General features: G+C 56.3%; 1 protein-coding gene across 24 annotated transcripts in view; it reads right to left on the reverse strand.

Moving 5' to 3' along the window:
* CAMSAP1 (calmodulin regulated spectrin associated protein 1) overlaps positions 1-26631 on the reverse strand; it is a 43017-nt gene that overhangs the window by 5175 nt on the left and 11211 nt on the right. For 16 of the 24 annotated variants that reach the window (XM_081590620.1, XM_081590628.1, XM_081590626.1 and 13 more), the window contains 13 exons: positions 22806-23068; positions 21891-22052; positions 16158-16238; positions 12940-13081; positions 7496-7635; positions 7308-7404; positions 6493-6649; positions 5989-6080; positions 5201-5285; positions 2290-4627; positions 1343-1479; positions 1032-1240; positions 526-628 (listed from right to left, as the gene is read on the reverse strand). In XM_081590620.1, the coding sequence (XP_081446746.1) occupies positions 526-628; positions 1032-1240; positions 1343-1479; positions 2290-4627; positions 5201-5285; positions 5989-6080; positions 6493-6649; positions 7308-7404; positions 7496-7635; positions 12940-13081; positions 16158-16238; positions 21891-22052; positions 22806-23068 (4006 nt within the window). Of the gene's footprint in view, positions 1-525; positions 761-1031; positions 1241-1342; positions 1480-2289; positions 4628-5200; positions 5286-5988; positions 6081-6492; positions 6650-7307; positions 7405-7495; positions 7636-12939; positions 13082-15270; positions 15304-16157; positions 16239-21890; positions 22053-22805; positions 23069-26631 lie in introns of all 24 variants that reach the window. The other 8 variants (XM_081590615.1, XM_081590614.1, XM_081590623.1 and 5 more) reach the window with 2 other exon arrangements.

Here is a 26631-nt window from a genome sequence, read left to right on the forward strand (position 1 = left end):
CGCGGCGCTGCTGCCAAAGACGCACAGGCTGGACCGGTCGGGGGAGACCTGCCGGGGGCCCGCACTGGGCAGGGCGCCAGCCCCGGGAAGACACAGGAGGGCGAGGGCCTGTCCCAGGGGAACGGGCAGGAGGACTCAGCGAGACGGCGTCCCGTACGGGCCTGGGCTCATGGAAGGACGCTGGCGACCGGCCACGGCGCGCGCGGACCCAACGGCAGTGCTGGTCTGATGACCGTGGTGACGAGAGGCAAAGCCCCTGCTCAGAGGACACGCGCTCTCAAGCGTTTAAGGATAAAGAGGGTGCCGTAAACCTACTCTTAAAAGGTTAGAAACGAAAACGCGTGCTGGGCTGGGAGAACAAGGGGACGGAGAAAGAAACACAAAACCGTCTCAGCAGCGGGTGAGCCTGGGCGACAGGGATTTGCTCCTGTGACGTCAGTACCGTGGCTCTGAGCTGCCCCAGAGCCAGCCGGCCGGCCCGCCGCCCACACAGCACCGCACCCCCGCGGCACCCCGCCTGCTCACCGCTGTGAAGGCGTGCCCCCCGAATGCACGCTCTCCGGCTCTGTGGTCGCTGCGGAGGCCAAGGACAGGCTGGAGCCCGACTGGGCCCGGCTCAGGTTGTCAGCTGCCGGAGACAAGACGAGGCACGCTTCCGTGAGACACGCGTCCCTCGCACCAGCCGTCTGTGCGGGGGCGGGAAGGGCCGGCCCCACGCCTCTCAGCACCTGGGAACGCCAGCGCCAGCGCTTGGCCCCGACTTGGGAGAGAGGAAGTGGCAGCTGACAGCCGCAGGGGCCGCAGGGGCCGCAGGGGGCGGAGGGGGCAGAGGGGGCAGAGGGGGCGGAGGGCCCGCAGGGGGCGGAGGGGGCGGAGGGGGCGGAGGGGGCGGAGGGGCCGCAGGGGGCGGAGGGGGCAGGGCCCGCAGGGGGCGGAGGGGCCGCAGGGGGCGGAGGGGGCAGGGCCCGCAGGGGGCGGATGGGGCAGGGCCCGCATGCCACCCCCGGGGCCCTTCCCCCGACCCTGCTTACGGGGGGAGGCGCTCTGGGGCCCCGGGTCGCTGCCCAGCTCCTCCCGGTGGACGGACTTGGGCCGTGGCTTCCTGGGCCTGGCCTTGGGCTTGCCCAGGCCCTGCTCCTCCAAGATCTGCTGCTGCTTCCGCCGCAGGTACTCCTGCTTGATCAGCTCACGCCGCGCCTTCTCCTCCTCCTTGCGGATGCGGTCCTCCTCCGCTTTACGCCTGCGGGAAGGACCGGCCGGGGCGTCCTGCTCACGCCAGCGCCCAGAATTGAGGGGGCGGGGGGCGTGACAGAGCCGGCGGGCGGGCGCCTCGGCCACCTACCGCGCCTCGTCTCTCTTGAGCTCGACCTCCGCCTCCAGCTGCTGCCTCCGCGCGCGGGCCTCCTCGGCCTTGCGTTGCTGCTTCAGGAGGAAGGCCGCCCGCTTCTTGGCGAGCTCGTCGTCCGCCTTCTGCTCGTCCTGCGAAGCAGACATCACCTATAAGCAGCCAGACGGACCCTCGGGGGACCCCCGGCACGGTCACGCCCCAGCCCCGCGCTGAACGCGCTGAGAACAGGAAACGTGCAGTCCAGACGCTTCCTTACTCTCGTTAGCTGAAGACACGCTAAAACACAAACGGGAAACAAGCCGTGCCGGTCAAAAAGCATTCAGTGTGCCGACACCGACTCTACCTGCCTGAAAAACCACACGCACGTTTCCACAACAGGAGCTCAAACGTGTCTACAGCTGAAGCGCATGGACACCCAGCGGGGCCCGCGTCTCCCGACGGGACAGCCCTCACCGCTCTGCGGGTGCCAGCCGCCCCCAAGGGCCAGGACAGAAGGAGATGCTCTCAAGACAGAGAGGAGTCTCACGACTCACTGCCCTCGCCCCCTGAAGAAAAAGCTCCAAGATGTTTCCTGAAGCTTCTCCACCTGCCCAGACAGCAACAGGGAGAAGTCAACCTCAGCCCAAAGGCCAAACACCCTCTGCCCTGCGGAGCCTTCGAACTAAGAGTGCTTTTCATTCTTACATGGTTGGAAAACCATTACGAGAAAAACACCCCGTGACATCAAAACCACACAAAATTCCTCTCTCGGGGCCCGAGAAGCTCTGCTGGTGCGGCCTGCTGCTCCGGGAGAGCTGGGTCCTTGCAGAGACCCTGCGGCCAGGGAGCCGCAACCCCCCCCACCCCGCCTCTGCAGCAGCGGCTCCGCTCTCTGCGGCCCCGCACGACCAGGGTGGGTGACGGCCCGCCCACCGCGGGACGTGGATGCCGCCAGCCTTTACCTTGAAGAAGAAGCCGACCCCCGGCTTCTGGTCCCCCTCGCTGCCGAGGTCCCCGGAGCTGTCCCGGCCTTCTGGCTCCCCGTCCTCGTCGGGGGCCTTCAGGTCGGAGAGGTCCACCTCGATGAGGCTGGCCTTGCTGCGCGGGGGCTCGTCCAGCGGCACGTTCTCCTTCCCGGGTGCGGCCAGGGTGCTGAGCCCCGCCTCCTTCGCGCTGCCTTCCAGCCCCTCCCTGAAGCCCGCCCGCTCGGACAGGACGTTGGCGTCTCGGGAGGACGACAGGACGAGCGTCCGCTGGTCGCTCTCGTCGTGGAGCCGGTAGCCGTCGAGGACGCACTTCTCCGGAGCCTCCCTCCCGGGCTCGGCGAGCCCGTCCCAGCCCGGCTCGGGGGGCGTCCGGGGCGGGAAGGACCGCAAGTGCGGGGCAGCCTCGAGGCCAGGGGTGGGGGTCTTGCTCCGGGAGGAACCCTGCTGTCGCTCCTTCGGCACCTTCAGCTCAGCCGGTCTCCCCGACCGGGCATTCCGGCCCTGACCGAGACGAGGGGGCTTGCGGTGACCGGTCAGGGCCGTCGGAGAGAGCGGCTCGACGAAGTGGATGGCCGCCTTGGCCTTGGGGTCCTGGGAGCCATTGCGGGGCCCGGGTGAGGGCACGGTGGGGGACTTGAGCAGCAGCTGCTCCTGCTGCTGGGAGATCCTGAGGATGGCCTGCTGCAGCGTGCTGATGGTCTCGTTCAGCTTCTCGATGGACAGGTCGCACTCGCCCACCTCCACGCCCTCGCCGTCGTCCAGCAGCACCGCCGACAGCGCCTTGCCGCGCTCCAGCTCGGGGAGGTTGGCGGGGTCCCGGGCTTTATGCGGCTGGACGAGGGCCAGGCCCTCCCCGTCCACGTCCGGAGGCCCCAGCGGCGCTCCGCGGCCGTCCTCCCGGCCAAGGAAGTCGTCCCCGTTGTGCTGGGCGTGCTCCCCTGCGAGGGGCCCCGCCCTCAGCGGCTGCGGGGCGGCCTCGGCCCGGCCCTTCTTGACCACGTGCAGGAAGGCCGCCTTGCCCAGCTGCAGCCGCTGCCGCGCCGACAGCGCCTCCACCCTCTTCTTCTGCGCCTCGATGGCCCTGCGCTTCTCCTCCAGCTGCATGCGCAGCTGCACCAGCTCGGAGGCCAGCAGGCTGGCGCGGTCCCCGCCCGGCCGGCCCGGGCTCTGCTCCCGCCTCTGCCCCCACGCGGTCAGCGGGGCCGGGCAGCTCTCCGAGGCGTCCGGCGTGGTCTTCTGGGAGCTGCTGGTGCTCGACTTGGTCTCGCAGCTGTTGAGCCGCTGGAGCTTCCTCTCGGCAAAGCTGGTCATCTTCACGCTCCCGCTGGCCACGGACACGCTGCTGATCTGGGAGACGGTGCTCAGGCACGGGCTGGAGCGGCCGCTGGCGTCGTCCTTGTCCTCGTGCTCCTTCACCTTCAGGTCCTCCTGCAGCTTCGCCGACTCCTCCTCCCCACCGTACCCGGCCCTCGCCGCGGCGCGGTCCTCGCCGGCAAAGTCCTGCTCGGCTTCGTCCAGGTCTGCGACATCCGAGTCAGAGTCCTGCCGCAGGACGGCCCAGGGGTCCGGGCTGAGGGCGCCAGGGCTCCGCGCGCAGCTCATGGAGAGCCTGCCCTCCGCGTCCTTGTCAGCTCTGCCTACGTGAAGGAAGAAGCCGTCGGCGGACTGTCCCTGAGACGATGGATCAAAACTGCTGCCGGCCAGAGGCCCACCGTGTGTGTCCCCCGCCACGTGGGGCCCCACCTCAGCGGGCACAGTGTCGAAGCCCGCAGGGATCTCCGAACAGGAGATGGGGGTGAAAGTCCTGTTGGAGTCCCGAGCGACATGACTGCCGGGCGCCTTCTTCCGCCCCAGAGGCTGGTGGCCATCGCCAGACCTCCTGGACGTGAAGGCCCTGGGCCGCCCCTCTCCACACTCGTCCTCCTTGGTGACCGCCCGCTTCTCCTTGGCTGGCCTGAGCGCAGCCGGCATCAGTGGCTCCAGGAAGAAGCTGTCAGGCTCACTTCCGAAGGCGTCCGCTAGCCTCTGGGGAGACCTGGTGCCGGCCACCGGGCCAGGGTCGCCCACGTCCGTCCGCACGATGGCCAGGAGCTCCTCGTCTTCGTCCTCGATGTCCACGTTGTTCAGGAGGCTCCTCCCGTCGGTCCTGAGGGCTGCGGGCTGGGGCTGGTTTTGCGGGGTCAGGTGAATGACGCTGGATGCCAGGCTGTCCTTGCTGATGGAGCGGGCCAGGCTGACGCTGTCACCACCGCCAGAGTCCACGTCACAGCTCGTGGTGTGGTGGAGGGCGAAGGGCGCCGGCTGAGACACAGGCCTGCAACGTGGGGAGAGAGGCCACGGGACACGTCAGGTCTCCACGAGAGGCTCGTGAGTGACGAGGACACGAGTTGCGAGAGCCAGTCCTACTCTCACACACAGGACGTGTAAACAACTCTCTCCCGGGCAAAGGAAAACCAGGGGTCTTTCAGCTCAGCAATCCTCAGACACTCTGGCCCAGACCCCCTTAACCACGCTGAGGATCCCAACGAGCTTTCACGGATTCGTCAATACGAGTCCATATGTATCACCCTAGGAATTTTGAGCTGAGACATTTTTAAAACGATTAAAATGCCAGTAAGAAATCCATTACATGAGCTGTGGCCGTGTTTTCTAAAACAAGCCAGGGCAGAGTGTAAGCAGCAGCCTCAGCTGCGTCCCTGGCTGGATTCTTGGGTTTGACCGAGTCAAGCTGCTGTGACCCCACACCGCCCAGGGCCTCAGAAGGGGGAAAGCAGCAGCATTGCTACGGACATACTGTGGGGCCCCTGGGCCACATACGGGGCACTGCGCTGTTAAGACTAACCGACACTTCCGGTAGAAACGTTATTTGGAAACGTGCACGGGTCACCTGTTCTTTTTTTCCGTCCACGCTACGGCCGCTCCTCGGGGCTGACTGTCGGCTCGGGTTAAGGAACTGGATCGGTGTCGCTGGTCTGCGGTTTGGAGAAAACAGTGAGTGAGCTCAGCGTTAGGTAACCAGTTTTGTATCACTTGAAATTCCTTCAATATAATACTCACTTCTCAAGGAAATGCATCATAACTCAGCACACCAAAACCGCTTAGGAAAGCAAACAATCCCAATACAATTTTCCACAGTTTCCACAATAGCTAATGTGTAACTCAGTCCAGGTCATGAAATCATGAGAACGTCGATTACACGGCAATATCAATAAATGATGGGCTTCCCTGGTGGTTCAGCTGGTAAAGAATCCGCCTGCAATGCGGGAAACCTGGGTTCGATCCCTGGGTTGGGAAGATCCCCTGGAGAAGGGAAAGGCTACCCACTCCAGTATTCTGCCCTGGAGAATTCCATGGACTGTACAGTCCATGGGGTTGCAAAGAGTCAGACACGACTGAGTGACTTTCACTTTATCAATAAATGATGTCAACGTCAATTAAAAGAACCAGGGAATGTCAAGGTGTAAGTTTCTGACACGATGTAATGCCACGCTTTGTGTAATTCATTAGGGTTAATATGGTCCCTGTAAAGACTATAAATTCTACGGTACGTCAATAAAAAGCAAAAAGCATTCTGCCAGTCCCCTTAACCAGCATCGTGACATCGTGACGAGTCTGTTCATTCTCAAACTGTGCTGTGATGACCCCCGGGGAGAGGGTGGGGGCGGTGCTTCTTGCCTGGGGGGTCCTCTCCCTGCGCCGTCTTCTGCTGCCTCTGTCTCAGCGGCAGTAAAGGGTGTGATGGGCTAAAAGCAGAGGCTCCTTTCCCCCTAAACAGAGAGGACAGGAGAGAAAAATCACCAGCTGCTGATCTTCAAGTTCAAACACAGACCAGCATGAATTCACACCGACCTGCAAAAGATTCACAGACTCCCTGGGAAAATTAACGACTGTAAAAGTGAACCCCAAGTGTACCAAGAACATCAAGAATTCAAACTTGGATAAACGTCCGGACTGCAGCTCAGAGACACACTACCCTCTGTCATGGCCTGTAACACAGCAGGCTTCCAGTTTCCAGTGCAAATTCAAGTTCCTCTTAAGGCTACCCCGCTCACCTGGGCGGGGAGGGCGCCCACAGAGGAGGTCCTCGCTACCAACTCCCCGCAGCTTCCCACCGCCCTGAGGAGACATGACCCCAGTGGGAACAGCAGACCAGTGGGAGTGGAGGCAGGACGGACTCACAGGGGCTCGGGCTCCCCGAGCTGCAGGTGGTGCGGTAGGGCGGGAGGCTGCGGGTCAGCCGGGCTCGCCACCGCGGGGCCGCCCAGGAAGCTGCGCTTGGTGGCGTTGGAGATGGGAACTGGGGGCCGGCTGCTTTTGGGGTGCGACACTGATTTAGCTGCAGAAACAATTTCATAGGAATAGCCTTGTTATTTACAGCTACTTACAACACTAGTGAGAAGAATCTTTTTCAAAAAAATGTTTTATAAGTACTAAAAACAAAACTTTTACATGAAACCAAACTTCTCAAAAAAACCCCAAAAAACTGTTTTCAAGGTCATTAGGCATACTTTCTAATGAATAAGACAAATATTTTACCAAAATAAGTACTAAAATCAAAAGACCCAACCCAGACTAGCGCAGCGAGCACTGGGGCGGGAGGGTGCACGGACCCCCAACACACAGCCTCCTCACGGGCCCCGTGGGGGGAGCCGACCAGGACGCCCCGCCGGCCAAACCCCCAGGGGGCAGCTGGTCGGCTGGGCCCAGCCTGTGACCGAGCACCTCAGTGGTCACTGCAGCTCAAGCCCCCATGGGCTCAGGGGTGGAGGTCAGGCCAAGCCTGAAGCTGCCCCCTGAACACTGGTCCAAGAAAGATGGTGCCAGTGACAGTCCTGGTGGCCAGAACTGGACTTTGGAGCCAGACCGCTCACAGCCTGTCAAGCTCCCTGGCACTCCCTAGAGAAAGCAGCTGATTAAACCCCACTGCTGCATAAAGGCAGGAGCCTGTAAGCACACCTCCTGAGCACTCTCATTTACGGAAGTTTGCCACTCACCATCCTTCAGTTCCTGAACATCCCTGGGCTGAACAAAATCTGGTTTGACGTTCTCAAACCACCAGAATAGCTCAGCAATAAAAACCATAACATTTGGCTACAAGAAAAAACAAAAAAAGATCAAGGACACAGTAAATAGCTTATTCCCACGAGGTTTTAAAAATGTGCTTTTGATAACTGATTATTACCTTCAACACTAAAGGAGCATACAGCATATCTTCTAGAGTGAGATAAAAGCATTTGTTAAGATATTCATTGGAGAATTCCCTCAGAAGCCGAATGTTATACAGACTGTCAGCCATCGACGTCACCTCCTTCAAGCATATATCTAATAGATAGAAAGAAAACTACAATTTATTATAAAGACATGCTGTTTCGTGATGTGCATGCACACAGATCTGCGTGCACATATATATACTCAATTTTCAATTGAAAAACATTTTAAATGAAAATAGAGATGACATTTAAAAAGGTAAAAAGCATTATTAAACATCACAAGCGATTATAAGTAATGCTAAATATAGAAAAGAAAACATCAAGAAAAAGATAGGAAGAATCTCCAGGACCTGAATTTAACTGTTAACATCTAAAAAGTGTACAGAAATTACTTGAACTTTTAAGCATGAACTGTGAAAATCACCTTTCAGTTGATAAAGACCTGTGCACATTTAACCAAGCTTCTCCCCCAAGTCCTTCCAGTGACACTATCTCCACGGGTGGGAGAGGGGAGCATAAAACTGGAAACGTCAGGCTTGTCCCGCGGGAATGTATGGGACAGTGTTAATCACAGAATTCGGGAGACCCGCAGAGCACGGTCTCCCTCTGCTGGCTGTCTGCACCCGGAGCAGGACCGCTTTTCCATTGCATGCTGCTCTGCAGGATGCCAGACCCTCAGCCAGAAAAGTCCAGCACGGACACCCACGCTGGGCCACTGAACAGGCTCTTGAGGGACGCGGGCCCACCCTCAGGGGCGACCAGAACACCCAGATACCCAAGGCTAAACTAGAGGTGGCGGTACTGACGACTTTACTCTGCCTGTAAATAAATACACAAACAGGATTGAGAAACTTACTTTAAAATAACTTTACTCCTAATAAGTCATTTCCAAGGACTTAGTAAAATCTCATGCACAAATGGGATTTATGTTTGAATTCTGTCCTACGTGGCAATGCCTCGCATTGTGAGTTCTCAAGAGAAAATTTTCATAAGTTGAGTAGCCATGCACAATTATATTGCTAAGAAATATTCCTTTTACTCTAAAATTCAAATCGTGAAATATTACAAATATAAAGATCGGACTCCCAGGTACCCTCCACCGAGTAAACAAATGCTAACATCGTCCCTTCTCTGATCCAGATCTTATTTTCTCTAGGTAAAGCACCCAGTGCTGACCCACCTTCCCCCAAGGCAGCACCCTCTATAAGCCCTGGGACCTGTCGCGTGGGCATCTGCATCACGTGAGGCCTGCCGACCTGGCTGACCGCAGACAGCACTCATGACAGGAAGCCATGCCTAGCAGATGGCAGCCTGTTATTTCCCCCAGACTCGGAATTATGTCTCCAAACAGTTCTATGCTGACGTGAGCAGATTTTGTCATTCATTTCAACAGCTGTATTTGTTGTTCAGTCACTAAGTCGTGTCCAACTCTTTTCAACCCCACGGACTGCAGCCTGCCAGGCTCCTCTGTTCACCACCTCCTGGAGTTTGCTCAAACTCACATCCATTGAGTTGGTGATGCTATCTAACCATCTCATCCTCTACCACCCCCTTCTCCTTTTGCCTTCAATCTTTCCTAGCATCAGGGGCTTTTCCCACGATGGTATTCCCATCTCTTTAAGAGGTTTCCGCAATTTCCCAATGGCTGTATAGGATTCCGGTCTTCCCTGGTGGCTCAGCTGGTAAAGAACCCGCCTGCAACGCGGGAGACCTGGGTTCGATCCCTGGGTTGGGAAGATCCCCTGGAGAAGGGAAAGGCTACCCATTCCAGTGTTCTGGCCTAGAGAGTTCCATGGACTGTGTATGTGTATAGTTCATGGGGTCACAAAGAATCAGACACGACAGAGCGACTTTCACTTTCACTTAGGATTCCACAATTTTCACTGTTATGAAAAACCAAACTTGCATGCTCTCTTCACCAAGAATCCTTCCAGAAGGGGTCACAAGCTACGCTGCCCACACCTGGCCCTGGCCTGTCCACACCCCAGCCTGTGCTGGGCCGTGTGCTCGCCGGGACAGCCTCTTCTGAGAAAAGCCTGCTCTTGTTTCCCCTCGGGCTCTTCAAATTCTACTGATTTGTCAGAATTCTTTGTGTATGCTGGTTACAAACAACAGTGTGGCAATTCCTCGTCAATCTATATTTATTTCAAACATTTTTTGTGAGCATATTTTATCGCTCAGTTTTATGATGTTTCTCTGTCACCACAGTGAATTCTACACGGTTAAATGCAGGAATCTTTTCTATTACTTGTGTTATTCTGTAATTTAAACAATCCATTCCATTACCAATGTCGTAACAATATTTTCCTATTTTTTTCCAAGTTTTTAAATTTTGCTTTTCCACTCTTATGACTTTCGTCCAAGGCATGGTGCTTGGCACACGTGGGGTGGGAGCCCACTGCATTCTCCCCTCACAGGTGGCGCTTGCCCCACAGTCTGTGCTGGCCGTCCTCCCACCCGACAGGCTGTGGGCCACGCCAGGTTCCCAGAGAGCATCGGCGTCTGCGCCCCTCTGCCCAGCTCGCCATGCTTAGCTGAGGCAAAGGGAACCACAGAAATCTGGGACAATCAAGGCGACAGAATACTGAACGGGCCACAGTGTGCTGAATGAAGCAAGAATCCACGAGGCCGCCCCGACGCAAGGAGACCGGCCCCGGCACCGCAACGCCAACTCGCCAACCAACAAGCAGGGCCAGAAGCTCCCATCTAACGACCACGCTGGGGTTAAAAGCGTGACCAGGAGACCGATTTCCATGCAGCCCAGTCACCAGTCAGTCGTAAAGCAAAGAGCAGTGGTGTCAGAGAGGAGAAAGGCCAGCACACGCCATCCAAAGCCCGGGACTGCGGCGTGTCCCGGACACAGCCCTGGGCAGCGTGGCTGGGGACAGCAGGCCCTGACTCCCACCAGGAGGGAAAGCCCAGACCCCTCCTCTCAGGCCCTGCTCCTACTGCTGAGGTTGTCGGTCCCAGGGGCTCCCGGGGCTCCCGCTCGGCCTCCTCTGCACGCCCTGCTCCGCCCCCACACTGGGGGCACATCCAGAGCCAGGGTGGCACGTCCCCCAGGGCGGATCCTGCAGCTCAGCCCGGCTCCTCCTCGTGCTGGGATGACTTCTGGCCAGCAGACACAGAAGGCGACTCTTCATCCTCCTTCCTTCAGCTTCTTTGGGTTTATTTCTCTGTTCTTACCGAATGGACTGACATCAACCTGGCATACTGATTTTTAAACTCCTTGCTGTGCAGGACATGCACTGAGGCGACAATTCAGTCGCTCAGTCGTGTCCGACTCTTTGCAACCCCATGAACCGCAGCATGACAGGCCTCCCTGTCCATCACCAACTCCCAGAGTTTACTCAAACTCATGTCCATCAAGTCGGTGATGTCATCCAACCATCTCATCCTCTGTCGTCCCCTTCTCATCCTGCCCTCAATCTTTCCCAGCATCAGGGTCTTTTCCAATGAGTCGGCTCTTCGCGTCAGGTGGCCAAAGTACTGGAGCTGAGGCAACAAGTCTCCCTTTAAGCCATCTGAGCTGCGGCCTGGGCATTCTGGCACGTACGTCACTCATTTATTCCACAAATATCTACCAAACACCAGTTTGTCCCAGACACCCCTGGGGTATATCAGTGAGCTGAACGGATAGAGACACCTGCCCTCAGTAAGCCCACACCAGGAAATCCCACTGTGACTCCGAGTTAGATCATGAAATGTTTTAGAGTAAGTTCTTTGGTTTCCACACGTTCAGGATTTTAGCAGTCTGGAGAAAGACACGGCACGTTTCTGTTACTGATTTCTCGTTTTACCGTGTTGTGATGAAATCTGTCGAGGTTTCTTCTGTGGCCTTCATCAAGCCCATTCCAGTCAACGCCTCCACGCACCCTCATTTAAGAGAGCAGGTTCCCTGCGAGCTGGTGCCCTGGGCCCAGCCTGCACCCGTGTGGTCAAGTCCCCTCCAGCCCCCATCTGTGTCATCACTCGGTCTTACAAGTTAGGTCACAAGTGCGCCTCTGGTCATCTCACCCCGTGTCGCTTTTAAAACCCCATTCTTAAGTTCTGCTACGGATGCAGGGAGCCTCAACGCTCTCCTCCTGCGGGCCGCGCTTCACCCGCACCACCGACTCTTGTTCCTAGTACCTCTTTCTGTCTCCAGACCCCAGTGGAGAGGTGAGAAGCAGGCTGGACAAACCAAAGTCAGAACCACTGAACCAGTGAGCCACGAGGCAGATGCAGGGTCAGGGAGACCCCCAGGCACACGAGCATGTCACTCCGGTCTCTCCCCCAAGTCTTCACAGTGAACGCTGTGCGCCCCGTCAGATGTCCACTGCACAAGTCTGCGGTCCCCGCCGGCCTGCTGCCTGCTGCCTTCCCTCGGGGCGGGGGCAGGGGGTCCCGCGGTAGCCGCACTTCCGCATTGCCGCACTCCAAGTGAGACCCACAAGTCTCCCGAGTCCTGACTTGATCTCACATAAACTCACCACACACCTGTCTCCTCCCCACCCAGGACGCAGCCCGGGGGCCCACTTCCCCTTGAAAGGTCCCCCTCAGCCCCAGGCCTGGGCGTCCGATGGGGCTCCTGGTCTTGTCCCACCAGCAGGGGGCACCCCCCAGTCCTCCCAGGGTGATGGTCACAGCTCCCATGGCAGGCGGCCCAGGCCACACAGGCACAGAGGCCTACCAGGCCCAGGGCAAGCAGGTGCCAATTCAGGGGTTTTCACTAAAGATGGGGATCCCTCCCAGAATCTGAGAGTCCCCGTTTTCTTTCAAAGTCACCTGTGTGTTTTAGAAACTACCAAGCCCAGCACGTCTGCACGTGGATCGGGGCGGGACCAAGGTCAGCCCTTTGCCAGCCACGAGCCTGGCAGACACTCCCTGTGCAGCTGGCGGTCGGGGCATCCGTGAAACTCATGCCCCCGCCCCACGTCAGAGAAGAGGGCGCAAAGCAAACCCACATCAGCACCCCATTCCTGCTGGCGCCGCTGGGGACATCACTCATGCCTCTCCCCATGGCCCGGTGCAGGCACCTCGGCGACACACACGACCCGGTGATGCCGCCGACTCCAGGCCTGCAGCGGTCCCTCATGGTGTGCCAACAGGCTGGATTCTGCACTCGTTTCCCCAAACCACATCCAGGATGCTTCACCTCGACTGGAGGGGGCCTGACCGGCTCTTAGCTGTCCCGAGATGTAAGTCCGGTCACTGATAGGGAACACGCTGCCAGATACGTCTCAGCTCCCCACCCCCCGCCCAGGTACAACGCAGGCCAAGCCCAGGCACGCTGTCCCCAGAGCTACGCGCCCACGCACTGCCCCAGCGGGCGCCGAGGACTCAGGGTTACTCTCGCCCGTTTCTTCGCTTACGCTGGCAATCCGCACGTCCTCCGGCCCCTCGAGTCCCCTCGAGAGGCACAGGCCACACTCACCGTCCAGCTTCATCTGCTCCGGGCAGTAGTAGTGGACCACGGCCAGGAGCGCCGCCCCGTGGCTGCCGTCCCGCATCAGGTCCTCCAGCAACGGGAAGTGGGGCGGCTGCCGCGCGGACAGGTGCTCTCGGCGGTAGCGCACCTGCGGGTGGGAGAGAGGACACGGTCACTGTGCGCGCGGCGCCAGCACTCGGCCAGCGTCCACAGCAGCCGGCCGGGCCATGCTTAGAACAACGGCAACCAAAGCCTCGGGGTCTAGGTTACACCCCCTGCCTGGAACATGTGTCCAGACCCAGGGAACCGGGCTTCCTGGCCACAGTGGGCGACCGTGGTGAGCTGCTCAGGACGCCAGGGCCGTCTCACTCTGAGGGCCAGGGGAAGGAGGCAGGACACACGTCTATGTTGCCAGGGGCTGCACACGGTCCACGGGTGAGAAACAAGTTATGTACTGAATGCCCTACGCCGGGAAGACCCACGTTACTGGTCTTTCTCAGAACTAGCAGCATGCATCTCAGCATTATGAAAAACTCAAGGCAGCAATAACACAGAGTTTGAGAAATTTCCAAAACCAGCTTAGACAAAAAGTCATCTGATCCATTCTTCAGCCCCTTACATAAGTGCACGGGCACATCGCGACTCTGAAGGCATGTGAAGCACTATTAAAAAAAGGGCATTTTTTCCAAGGTTTCTGTGCTGCTGTCTTTATCAACAGGAAACAAGTGCTCAGCGCAGAGCCTCCCCCGCCCGCAGGTGCCGCCCTGTAACTGAGCCTCGCTCAGCGTGGACACACGGGCCACCCGCCGGGTGACCACATCCTGCGATGCAGGTAAGCCTGGCATTTCTGCAGGCACGCTTTCCCCAGAGTAGGAGAGCACAGTGCCGCCTCGAGGGAGAAAGCCTGTGCTGCTCACAGCAGATTTCTGGGAGCCGCATGGGCGACTCAATCAACCCAAAGGAAAAGCCCCCGGCAGCAACCCCAGGAGTGCCAGCGCCGGGCAGGCGGCAGCGGCGTGTGCACAGAACGCACCCCACCGGGGCTCGTGTGATGCACAGCACTCCCACCAGTCTCCACGTGGACTTTAACTTGTTTCTCGGCCTGGTGCAGGCTCCTGCCCGGGGCCAGGCCCGGGGCTCCCGCGTGCAGCCCGAGACATGCGCCCGACCAGCCTCCACACACGCATACACACACAGACACACAGCGCACGGCAGAGCACAGCATGCAGGAAAGCGGATGGTTTCTCGCTGAGGACAGATGGCGTGCGTCTGTGTTGGGGAAAGCGCTGACCCCTTGGGTCTGGGAGCCGGCACCGCCCCTCGAGGGGGCGCTGCTCCCAGCCCCGGGCCCGCCCACACTCAGCCCGCTGCCCACGAGTGGGCTGCACGCTCGGGCAGCCAGGAGACCAGCCTCCGGGGAGAAAGGCCCCGAGGGCTCTGCTCCCGGCCACGTCTCCCAGGTGCTGTGAGGCCCTCGTCTCGTCTGACACCCTCTTTCCGGAGCACCTGCACACCTGACTGGCCTCACTACGTCTCGGACCTGCTTCACAGCTCGCTCTCTGGCCTTCGGTTTTCAACAAGTTAAAGAGATATGTAAACACTCAAAAAAAAAAAGCCTCCCCCCTTCGTGATTATTACATTCCAAAGAAGTGAAATTGTCCATCAGCCACAAAGCGGACTCTTTCACTGTTCATGCAGATCCCACTGACAGTTTATATCCACCGTATCTCCTTTATACTCGAATCCTAAGGACGATTTGATCCAAACAATTAAACTAAAGGGACAGGCAAATATAAGGGAGCTTCAGAAAGATTTGTTCTCCGGAACTTCATTTCAAAGGGCCCCGCCTGGAGCACCAGTCATTTGTCCACAGGAAACGGCGTAACAAACTGGGTCCATTTCCAGAACAGTCACCGGTGGACCACGTCACCAGGAAGAACAAATCTAAGGGTCATTTGGCAAATCATGCCACGGGCCATTCCTGCTAGAATCTGTAAGAAAGGGGATGGATCCTGTCGCTGACCCTGAAGTTCATCACATAAAGAAGGAAACTACATCTTCAAGGGAGAAACACGAAGCTGTCTGTTAAGTTTACCTAAGAAAGTGGGCAAACCACACTCTGGGTGGTGGCTCCAGAAGGCCTCCCTGGAGCTGAGAGGGCCGCGTCACGGTCCACTCTGCCCCGAACCGGGCCGGCCCTGCCCCGCAGGAATTGCAACAACACCACCAGGGAGGACATTCAAACAAAGACACAGTCGCGAGCGGTTTGAAATGGAAGCAAGTGATGGCGGCGGACGGCCGTCTGATGGCGGCTGGGTGCGCACAGGGTCCACTTACGGGCACTAACTTCCAGTACCACTTGGAGGGAGACTGCTCAGGAGGCGAGGGAAGGAAGGCAGGAGAGGAGTCAGCAGGCAGGTCCGCGTGTGGACGGACGAGACACACTCAACACACCACGTTCACACGGGGGATGCGCCACCTCTGAGAGGCAAGCTGTGTCCAGTGCACGTGGCCCGGGACTAGCAGGGGACCCCTGGGGACGCCACAGACCCCACCACGACACTGGCCTCTGGAGGCGTATGGGCCACAGAGGACAGGCACCAAGCCCGCTCCGGGGGTGCCTCAGCAGGCCGTCTATCTGAGGAGGGGGGCTCACGGCAGCGTGGCCGGGGTGAGGGACCCGCGGACAGCATCCCTGGGGCCCGGGAGGGAGCGAGGGGAGGCTCCCTCAACCTGCAGCCCCGGGACCGCAGCCTCCGCCTGCCACGGTGTGCACACGTGGAGGAACGTGGATTCAGTCACACACACACTTGGCCCCCCCACCCCCAAAACAGGAACAAACAGGAAGGAAGTCTGTCATTTCATTGGACACGGGACCTTTACCCTCCTGAAGCCCACACTGGACGCATGGCCCACGAGGGCCCCGAGGGGACCTCTGGCTGCCAGGAACGTCCCCTCCTGTGCTGACTCCCCTCGGGTGACCCCTACACCATCCCTCCTCTCCCCCACCCTCCCAAGTTCAAGTTCAATACTAAGCTACCCCTGCCTGGAAGAAAGGGCAGCGGGCTGCCAAGCCCCCGCCGCCAGCGCAGGGCCCCAGGGCGCCCACTCCCTGCCTGGCGACTGAAATGGAAGAACAAGCAGGGAGCCCACACGGACACGATTCTCTACGACCGGGCGCTACGGCAATGGAGCGTTCCAGAGAAGTGAAATTTACCCTTTACCTTTTGATGAGCTGGACTTTCCAGTAACTGCTGTTTTAACTTAACTTCTTTCTCTGTTATCTCTCTCATTTTAAGATTTACCTAAAGCAGAAGAAATCAAATGCATTAGGAAGGCAACTGAGACTGATCCAACAGTGAGGTGCATGCCCCTCCTTCACGACCCAGACCCCACCTCGCCTGTGTGAACTCTGACTCTCAGATGCAGGTGATAAATACACCAGTACACACCTGCGGAAGTACACAGACCCCGTGACCTGTGACGCGGGCGAGGGGGAAAGGCCTGGCACCCCCGGCTCCTGTGCGCTGCTTCCCGCCTCATCGCAGAGCATCCCGGTGCTCAGGCGGCACAAGGTCACCACCACCATCACCAAACACCGCTGGTAACACCGGCTGAGACCCACCCTGGACACCTGACAGGTGCTCGCACGTTCTCCGACCACCAAAATAACACCAGCAACCATCATCAGACACCCGGAAGCACTTACTACAACCGCTCAGAAATAAAAATACCTTTTTCTGGAATTATTAACTCAAAGATAAGATCAAAACTGCAAATTACAAAACACCACCACGGAGAAAAACACTTAACAAGGCTAACGGGCACGTGGTCAAAGCTACGATCAGATGAAATGCCACAGAACTGAATGTCTTATCATTAAAAAAGAATACAGATAAGTGAACTCATGCAAATCAAATCAAGGACAGGGAAAACACTTTTTTTAATATTTATTTATTTGCCTGCATCAGGGGTCTTAGTTGCGTCATGTTGGATCTTTCGTTAGGGTGCACGGATTCTCTAGTTGTGGTGTGCAGACTTCCGGAGTCTAGGCACACAGGCTCAGCGGTTGCATCTCGCAGGCTTAGCTGCTCCTGCAGCAGGTGGGATCTTAGTTCCCCAACCAGGGATGAACCCACACCCTCTGCATTACAAGGTGGATTCTTAACCACTGGACCACTGGGACAGGTAGAAAAAACGTTTTTTAATAGAAAAAGATAAAAGTAAATATAGAAATATTCTAAAATAAATTAGAATGTATATATACACGGGTAAGTGATAATGGAAGTATCGTAAACACATTCGCTATAAAATCTAGGTGGTGGGCACAAGACATTCTCTAGCTCTTTCAACTTTTCTGCATGTCTAAAGTTTTTCACAATTACACACTGGAAATTAAAAATCTGGGGAAATTTGATTATGCCATAAATAACCTTCCTAACATGGAAAGGATTTTCTGACTGGATTGATGCAATATTAATGAATGTAGTTTTTGATACTGTATCATGAGGTGTGACAACACTGGGAAGATCTATACAAGTCAATGGAACAATCTTCCCAGTGACAAGCTGCAACCTCAGAAAATCATGGGTAACAGAGCCAGGAAAAGTGTAAGAAAGATTTTAATACGACAAGAGTACAAAAAGTTCACTGGGCTACTGAGAGCTCAAACCAGTGCTCTGTGACGACCTGGAGGGACGGGATGGGGTGGGAGGGAGGTTCAAGAGGGAGGGGACATATGTATACCTACGGCCGATTCATGCGGGGGGTACGGCAGAGACCAACACGGCAGTGTAAAGCAATTATCTTTCAATTAAAAACAAAAAAGAAAAGAGCAGCAAGACCTCTCGAACGTCATCTACTGCAATGGTTTTCAAATTAAAAATAAAGTTCACTGGGCTAGTACCTAGATTATACAAAAGGAACCCTGCAACAATAACAAGTCAGTCAGGTTTTAAAATGAGTCAAGGATCCGTATAGACATTTCTCCAAAAAAGATCTACAAACGGCCAATAAACACGTGAAGAGGTTCCCCGTTACTACCATCAGGGAAAGTGAAAGGCGCTCAGTTGTGCCCGACTCTTTTTGACCCCATGGACTATGCAGTCCATGGAATTCTCCAGGCCAGAATACTGGAGTGGGTAGCCATTCCCTTCTCCAGGGATCTTCCCAACCCAGGGATTGAACGTGGGTCTCCTGCATTGAGGGCAGATTCTTTACCAACTGAGCTATCAAGGAAGCCCATCATCGGGGAACTGTGAATTTAAACTACAATGAGACACCATCTCATACCCTCCAGAACGGCTAGAAACAAAGAAGCAGAAAGTGCGTATTAGCAAGGACATGGGAAGCTAGAAACCTCCAGCGCTTGGGGAAAGGAAAGCGGTGCAGCTGCTGTGGACAGTCTGCCAGTTCTTCACAGAGTTCCCGTATGACCCGGCCAGTCCACCCCTAGACACAAACCGAAGCAAGACGAAAACACAGCCACACACACACTCATACAAGAACATTTATAGCAGAATTCACAACAGCCAGAAAGCGGAAAACACAAATGTCCATCAGCTGAGGAACGGCTAAACAAAATTTGGAACGGCTGAACAGCGCGGCATTACACAACTACAGAACCGAGGGGGTGCTGTTAGGGCCGCAGCAAGCGTGCGCCGTGCAAGCACTGTGGCAAACGGAGAGAGTCAGACACGAGAGGCCACATACTGCGGGTTTCATTTAAATGAAACGTTTGTAACAGGGAAATCCACACAGACACAAAGCAGCGGAGGGGCTGGTGGGGGCTGGGGACGGGGTGGCAGGGCAAGAGGGCTAACACGACGGGTGTGACAAAATGACCGGAAGTGGTGGTGACGGCCGCACAGCCTGGTGAGGACCTTAAAACTCCACTGAAAGATACACTTTAAAATGAGAATTTTACAGCATGTGAGTTATATCTCAACTTTTTAAAAAGGTTCATTAATAATGGTTTCAAATTGCACACTTTGGTTAACCTTCAAGAAACTAGTCAAGTTTTGGGGTAGAATGAAAAAATGATGTGTATGATTATCTGGAAAGATAGTGAAAACACTCTCTCATCTTCAACTAACATCCACAGGAAACCAGATTTTCTTCACGTACGTCAATAAAAACAACACGTTGCAGCAGATGAAATGCAAACCCAGGCACCTCCAGCATCGGGTTAAATGCAGTTTGTCTAAAACTCCAACTGCCTAGAAGAGAACCGCAAGAAAGCCACTTTAAACAGCAAGACAAGGAGAGATCAAACATAACAGGGAGGGGGCTTCCCTGGGGTCCAGTGGTGAAGAATCCGCTTGCCAACGCCGAGGACACGGGCTCAACCCCGGGTCTGGGAAGATTCCACGTGCCAAGGGGCAACTAGGCCTGCGAGTCACAACCACTGAAGCCCAGGAGCTCTAAAGCCCGTGGTCTGCAACAGGAGAAGCCCCTGCTCGCCTCAGTTAGGGAAAGCCCACACGCGGCAATGAAGACCCAGCGCAACCGAAAACAAGTAATTTAAAAAAACATAAAAGAAGAAGAAGGGAAGAGATGCACTGGTCGCGAGAAGGCTGGAGGCAAGGACCGCCACCTGTGATAAAGGGACACTGCGCAACCACCAAAGGACAGAAAAATCCACACGGCGCCCCAACGCAGCAGGTGAAAAACCACATCAAGCAAGGACGGACACAACCAGAAGGCGGAACAGAGAAAACCAGGCCCGGAGACGCCAACCCTCTCCTCCGGTGCCTGCCTGACGGGGCGGGGCGCGAAGCCCCCGAAGATGCACCCCACCCACACCAAGCTGAACTGACCCATACGGCGCGCCGGGCTGACGGCAGAGAGCACGGGGAACACCCGGGGAGACCACAGAGCAGACCCCGAACAAGCCTCAGTGAACCTAGGAGGACCGCAGTCACCCCGCGTGGCCTCTGATCACACCGGAGTGAGAGACCAAAGCTCCGAAAAATACCCAGAACCACCCGCCAAACATATGGGAACTAAACCACCAGCTTCCAGACAACCCACTGATGAAACAAGGATCCACAAGTGAGACAAAATATCTTAAAGAGAAGGAAGAAGACCACAGCATGTGATAAAAATGTGCATCGTGCAGCTAAGGTACTACTTAAAGAGGAGTTATTAACTTTAAATGTTTATATTAAAACGAACAAGTGGATACAAGAACTAATCTTCTACTTTACCTAGAAAGGAGAGAAAATTATAAATAAATAGGAAAATAGTAAAAGAAGAGACTTACACAGAAAATAACTGGAGAAATCAATAAAAACCAAAAGCAGGTTTTTTAGAACATTAATAAAATTGATAAACTAGACCAACAAAGGGAAGAAAATAAGACAGAAATTACTAAGAGTGGGAAACAAGAGGGGACATCACTACGGATCATACAGACACCAAAGGACAACCAAGAAATATGAACGTGACGATCAAGTCAAAATTTAAATAGAACTGACAAATTCCTAGAAAGTCACAAGTTGCCAAAACTGACACAAAATTAAACAGAAATCCTAATACCTTACACGTACACTGAATAAGTTCAATTCATAATTAAAATCTTCCCACTAAGAAAACTGCAAGCCCAGATGGCTTCAGCAGTGAATCCATCCAAGACTTCAGGACAAAAGAATACTGATCGTACAAAAACTGTTTCACAAGATAAAGGAGGGAATACTTCCCAACTCATGTTTTTGACACCGGCCATTATTATCCTGATGCTGAAACAATAGAAACACAAGAAAATACACCAAAGAAAGCGCTGGATCCCTAGATCTTTATATACATAAAATACTCTTGAAACTCATTAAGACAAACCACCTCATTAAACCTGGGCCAACTGTCCGAACGGACACCTAACAAAACATACAGAAACACCTTTAGTCGTTAGGGAAACGCCAACTAACGCTGTGAGGCATCTTTACACGGCCACTCACGGCTGAACAGAAGACCGACGGCGCCGCAGACGGGCAGAGCACAGACCCCGGGGCCCTCGTCCCACACCCGGCCAGGCCCCGCTCTGCCACCAGATTCCTGCAGGGCGCCTCCCACCCACGCTGCCACACAAGGCCGGAGGGCACGTAAGAGCAGCTGCCACCAGTGTGAGGCAATCTCACAGGCGGCGCCTGGGCTCCGCGTCCCGACCATGCCCAGAGGTCCACAGTGAGCCCGAGGACAGCCCCCACCTCACCAGGCGTCCCTCACCCCCGAGGCCCGGCCCTGCACAGGGAGGGCGACGGTCTCAGCAGACGTCCCGGCAGAACGTCACCCCCGAGACGCGCAGGCCCTGCCAGGCTGTGCCCTGCTCCTCGGCTCACCTCGGACAAAGCCCTTACACGACAGGGGACGCATGTGCGAGCTGTACCGTGAGGAGTGCACAAACTCCCCACACGGAGCACAGCCCCGCGAGGGCCGCCCCAGCTTCTGCCCCTCAGCTCTGTGAGCGCAGTGTCCCGCACGCAGCGCCTATCTGCAGGGAACGGCTTAACCACCACAGGCTCCATGGGAATCCATCATCACACACCACGGAAAACGCACATTCTTCACATGGATCGTACAGAGGGTCACACTGTGAGCTTCTAAACGTCAAAGGAGAAAACAGCATTCAAGATAGCCTTTCCTCTTAATCAAAACGCCTTCTAAAACTGAGATCTCCATGAATGCACACTGGGTGCCTGAGATAAAAACAACAAGAATTTATGAAGCTGGACCGCCAACACGCGACACGGCCGCAACGCGGCCCCCTCACCCTTCCATCTGTACACGCAGGAGGAGCCCGTCAGTCTGAACCACAGCGGACTGTCTCCTGGGCCTCTGGCTGGGCCGCGTCTCGGCAGGAGACAGAGGAAGGTGACGCTCTCGGGGAGAAGGCTCCCGCACCCACGGGGCACCCCAGCTTCAGGCCGCTCGCCCGCCTCCGGCAGGGCCCCCACACTCACCTTGTTGACCCAGAAGACCATGGCATCCTCAAGGTCGTACGGGAGCTCTTTGGAGGCACTGAAGGTGGAGAAGCGCTTGACGCTGGCCACCACCTTCTCGATGCTGATCATCTCCACAGTGTAGGCCATCATGAGGGCGTCCACCATCGCCATGTGGGCGCTCTGGGGGCAGAGGCAGCGGTCGGTCACCCGCCCCTGCCGCACAGCCCAGGGTCAGGCAGGGACCCTCCCCACAGCCACACGTGAGCCCCCCCCGGGGACAGGTCAGCTGGCTCCCCCTTCCTCCTCTCCGAGGACCCCGTGAGAGCTCAGCTGTCGGAGAGGACACGAGACGGGCCCGAGGCCGCGTGACCATGGGCAGCCAGGGGTCTGCATGCTGAGCTCACGCACGCCTTGGAGCCCTTTCTTCCCAGAACCGGTAACATCCCCCCAACCCAACACACACACCCAGCCAGGCCAAAAACCAGAAGACGCAGAACGCCCGAGAGCGGCCTAAGCTGAAGCCATGTGGGAGGCGCCAGGAGATGCCTTCGACCTGGAGCGACCTGGCCTGGAGACACCAGGCTGGCGAGGGGCTGCGGAGAAGGGTGGGGAGGGGGACGCTTGGGGAGGAAAGGCGTGTCTATTTCTTTACTTTGGCATGAAAATACTTGGAAGATACACGTGAACAATCGCAGAGTGGGCTCGGCAACTCCACGTCACCACATCTGAACACAGCTCAGTTTACTGCAGCCGGGGTGGGGCAGCGCTGCCCTGGGGACAGGCAGTGGGAGGCCACCCCCACCGTGTCCAGCCCAGCCACATCCCGCCCAGAGAAGACAGTCTCAGGCCTGAAGTTTCGGGGCAACTCCGCTGCGCTGCAGGGGCACAGCGGCCGCCCCACCAGCCGCCCCGCCCACTGTCCAGGCCACTCACCATCTTGATGGGCGCGTGGCTGAGGTCGGGCTCCGTCACAGGGCTGTCATCACTCTCCATCACGTAAATCCCTTTCCGGGACAGGGCCTGGATGACGGACTGGTGTCCCTGCAGGGTGGCCACCTGGTCCCCTTTGAGGATGAGGCTGCACACGCGGCAGTACAGCTCGCTGGACAGCAGGAGCTTGATGACCGGAGGCTTGATGTGTTCCTGCTCGTACTGGTCGATGTAGAAGGGGTCCCTGAGGTCCTCGGGGATGTCATCTGCAGCGACAGGAGACCCCCACGTGTGGGCATTACCCCCAAATGCAGCCGCACCGGCCACTCGCAGTCGCTTCCTGCCTCCTGGAGCTGCTGGTGGGACGGTGGCCTGAGGACGCCGAGCTGGGGACACAGGTGTGGGAACGGCTGTCTGCAGGGACCTCGCCCTTCATTCACCAGGAGTGTCGGGAGCCAGGGCAGACCTGGGTCTGCCACACCACAGCGATCCAGGCTCAGGACTCCGGAGTGCCCGCGGGAAAGGCCACAGAGGACGAGAGGATTTGGACAAGCCTGTAGCCAACACGGGGCCACAGCTCAACGCAGAAGAAGGATCAGAGCTCAAGGTCCCGTGCAAGCAGGACCACGAGTGGGCCGAAAGCAGGACCCGAGCACAGCAGCCTGGCCTGGACCGGGCGCACCTCTCACAGCTGGTCAAAGCCCCGCCTCGAGTGCAAGTCACGGACACTACGCAGGCCGATCTCCCAGGGTCGGGTGAGGACGAAACACGCAATTAAGTCACGGCACTGACAGCAGAGCCTGGAGCCCCACAAAATTCACACAAGTACCGGTTATCAATTTATTATCAATCAGGCTATAAAGACGGTCAAGGAAGTGTCTTCCTGTTGCTGTGCGCCACGCTCTGCCCCATCCTGTCAACCGAGGCCGCCTCGCTCGCCCAGGGCAGGGCAGTGGAGACCTGGAGCACACGGGGGCAGAGGCCCGCAGGAGGTGCCCACCCAGGCAGAGGAAAGCGCAGGGTACGGGCCTCCATGACACAGCAGGACGGAGAGCCTTAAAACACACTGCGGTGTCCACCCCAGACCAAGTAGACCAGAATGCCCCGGGCGCCAGCACCAGCGTTTGTTCCACTGAGAATCGCTGCATCAGAGGCTCCGGAAGCAGCTGACAGTCTCCACCAAGAACTCACTCACTTCTTCACGCTGGTCGTGGAAACAAGCACTCAGAGGTCTTCTAATTCTGGACCCCTGTGCACCTCACCCTTCGCTGGAGATGCCAGACGGGAGAGAAAGAAAGCGGGGCCGCGCCCAGTGACCCTCCCCGCCCCACCAGGCAAGGCCCAGGAACAGAACCCGCTCCCCGCAGTGCAGGCGCGGGTACCTCGGGAGCGGGGCCCTGTCCTGCCAGCAGAGGGGAGGCCAGAACAAGCGGAGAACCCAGGACAGGAGGGAGCCTCACGGGGACCCTCGTTCACAGATGAGCCCCTCCTGAGCCAAGGGCGACCAGGACAGACCCAAAGAACTGAACTGACCTCGGAACCCACTGCCTACAAACGGCAAACAGAGGTCTGCCCTGGAGCCTAATGGGGTTTTACTGCACCCGCTGCTAAAGAGACCACCAGAAACATCAACATCCTCCACAAGAGTTTAGCGGGACCCAGAAAACACTCACACTATTCAAAATGTCCAGGACCCAATTCGTATGCACTCAACATACAAAGACAGCAAAATGTGCCCGATTCTCAGGGGGAAAGATGGTCAACACACGCCAACTCTGAGACGACCCATATGAGAGAATCACCAAAGACTTTAGAGCATCTGTTATAATGAAGCCCTCCCGAAACAAATGGAAAGAACAGAAGTTATTAACAGAGAAATAAAACTTATTAAAACAAAAGTCCTTCAGGATGTCCCTGGTGGTCCTGTGGTGAAGAGTCCATCTGCCAGTGCAGGGGCCGAGAGCTGGATCCCTGGCCCAGGGCACACTGTGGGGCAACTACACTCACGTGTCACAACTGCTAAAGCCCACACCCCGCAACCAAGAGGAGCCCCCACTTGCCGCCACGAGAGAACACCCAAGCACAGGAGCAGTGGCCCAGCACAGCCGTGAACAAACATACAAATGAATTTTAAACAGCTTGAAAAACAAAAAACCTTCAGAACTGCAAAGTCTAGTATCAACAGGAAGTTCAATGACAGATTCAAAAGATGAACAAAGCAGAAGCAAACTCACAGATATGGAGAAGAGACTAGCGGTTACCAGCGGGAGGGTGGGGGGCAGGCAGCATAAAGGTGGGGGAGCGGGGTTACAAACAAACAAACATTGGATACAAAGCAGGCTCAAGGACATACTGTACAACCCAGGGAATGTGGCAATGTTTTGTAATAACTATAAATGGAAAGTAACCTTTAAAAATTGTATAAAAGTAAATTAAAAATTAAGTTAAATTTAAAAAATACAAACAAAACAGAGAAAACAATCAGTGAACCTGAAGACAGATCCACATAATCCATCTGCAGAGCAGAGAGAAAGATGATGGAATGAAAAGCAGAGACCCAGTGACTGTTCCCGCTGAGGGGAGCCTGGAGCAGGAAAAACATGTGAATAAACGGTGCCCGGAACCTCCCCACGTCTGGTAAGACACCAATTTACAGGCTCAGGAAGCGCAGCAAAGCCAAACAGAACCAACTCGAAGAAAACCAGGCCCGCACACTTTCTAATCAAACTGCTGAAAGCCAAAGATGAAGTAACGGGCCCAGGGGACCCCTAACTGGAGGTATCAGCCAGACCTCCAATGGCTACACTTAATGAAAGGAAACAGGATAAAATTAAGAATTCTGGCAGTAAAATGGAAATTATTTTTAAAGAGAGAGAGAGAAAAGAACTTGGAAGATTAGAAAAAGAACCAAGAAGAAATTCCAGAACAGAAATATACAGTGACTAAACGGACACACTGGACTGCTGAACAGCACATTACACGCGGGGGAGAGAAATCAGCGGCGAAGGTGAGTGACAACACTGCCAGCGTCACAGGAGAGAGGAGAGAAAGCAAAGGGCAGAAACGACTTCAACAGACAACGGGCGAGAATTTTCCAATACCTGTAAAATTCATGCTCCCCCAGCAGGATTTTAAAAGAGAAGAAAGAAATCTACAGACCAAAGAAGTTCCCTGTAATACTGATAAAATCCAAAGATGGAGGAGAATCTTGTAAAGCGCCCTGAAGGGGCCCTCTGGTCAGGACAAGATGGCATGGACCAGTCTCTCCCTGCTCCTCCCCACTGGGAACAACCACAAACCCTGGAGATAACTCCCAGGGGAACCCACAGGGAACTGGGGAAGGCGGACGATCCCAGGCTGGAAGAGCACAGCGACAGGGGTCCTAGCGCCTCCCACCCAGCAAAGGTGACCAGGCCTGGAAACAGAAGGTGAGTCAAGCAGGCTCGTTCCTGCTGCACAGGGGAGGCGAGGGGAGTCCCCCCTACGGGCCCAGGCCGTCCCGGCAGAACCAGCAAGGGGTAGGAAGGGAGCCCCACGGACAGGCAGCCTCAACACCCACCTCCACACTGGGAACCCAAACTGGAAGTGCCTCTTCCTCCCCACAAGGCCGGAGACACCCCCTCGTCACCCTGCCCAAGGGAAGCCCGGTGGTGGGGCCCCACCAAGACAAGCAGCCCACTCTCAGAAGTGTGGGGCAGCCTGCCGCAACATGCACCCGGCCTGGACACTCCTCGTCCTGTGGGTAGAGAACGCCACCTTGCCCAGGGGCACCAGGCAATCAGCCCCAGGAACCGCCCTCCGCCCCCGAAAGCAGCACCAGCAGGGGCAG

The sequence above is a fragment of the Giraffa tippelskirchi genome, chromosome 4, assembly GCF_054371585.1.
Source record: "Giraffa tippelskirchi isolate mGirTip1 chromosome 4, T2T-mGirTip1v1.2.pri, whole genome shotgun sequence".
Lineage (NCBI taxonomy): Eukaryota > Metazoa > Chordata > Mammalia > Artiodactyla > Giraffidae > Giraffa > Giraffa tippelskirchi.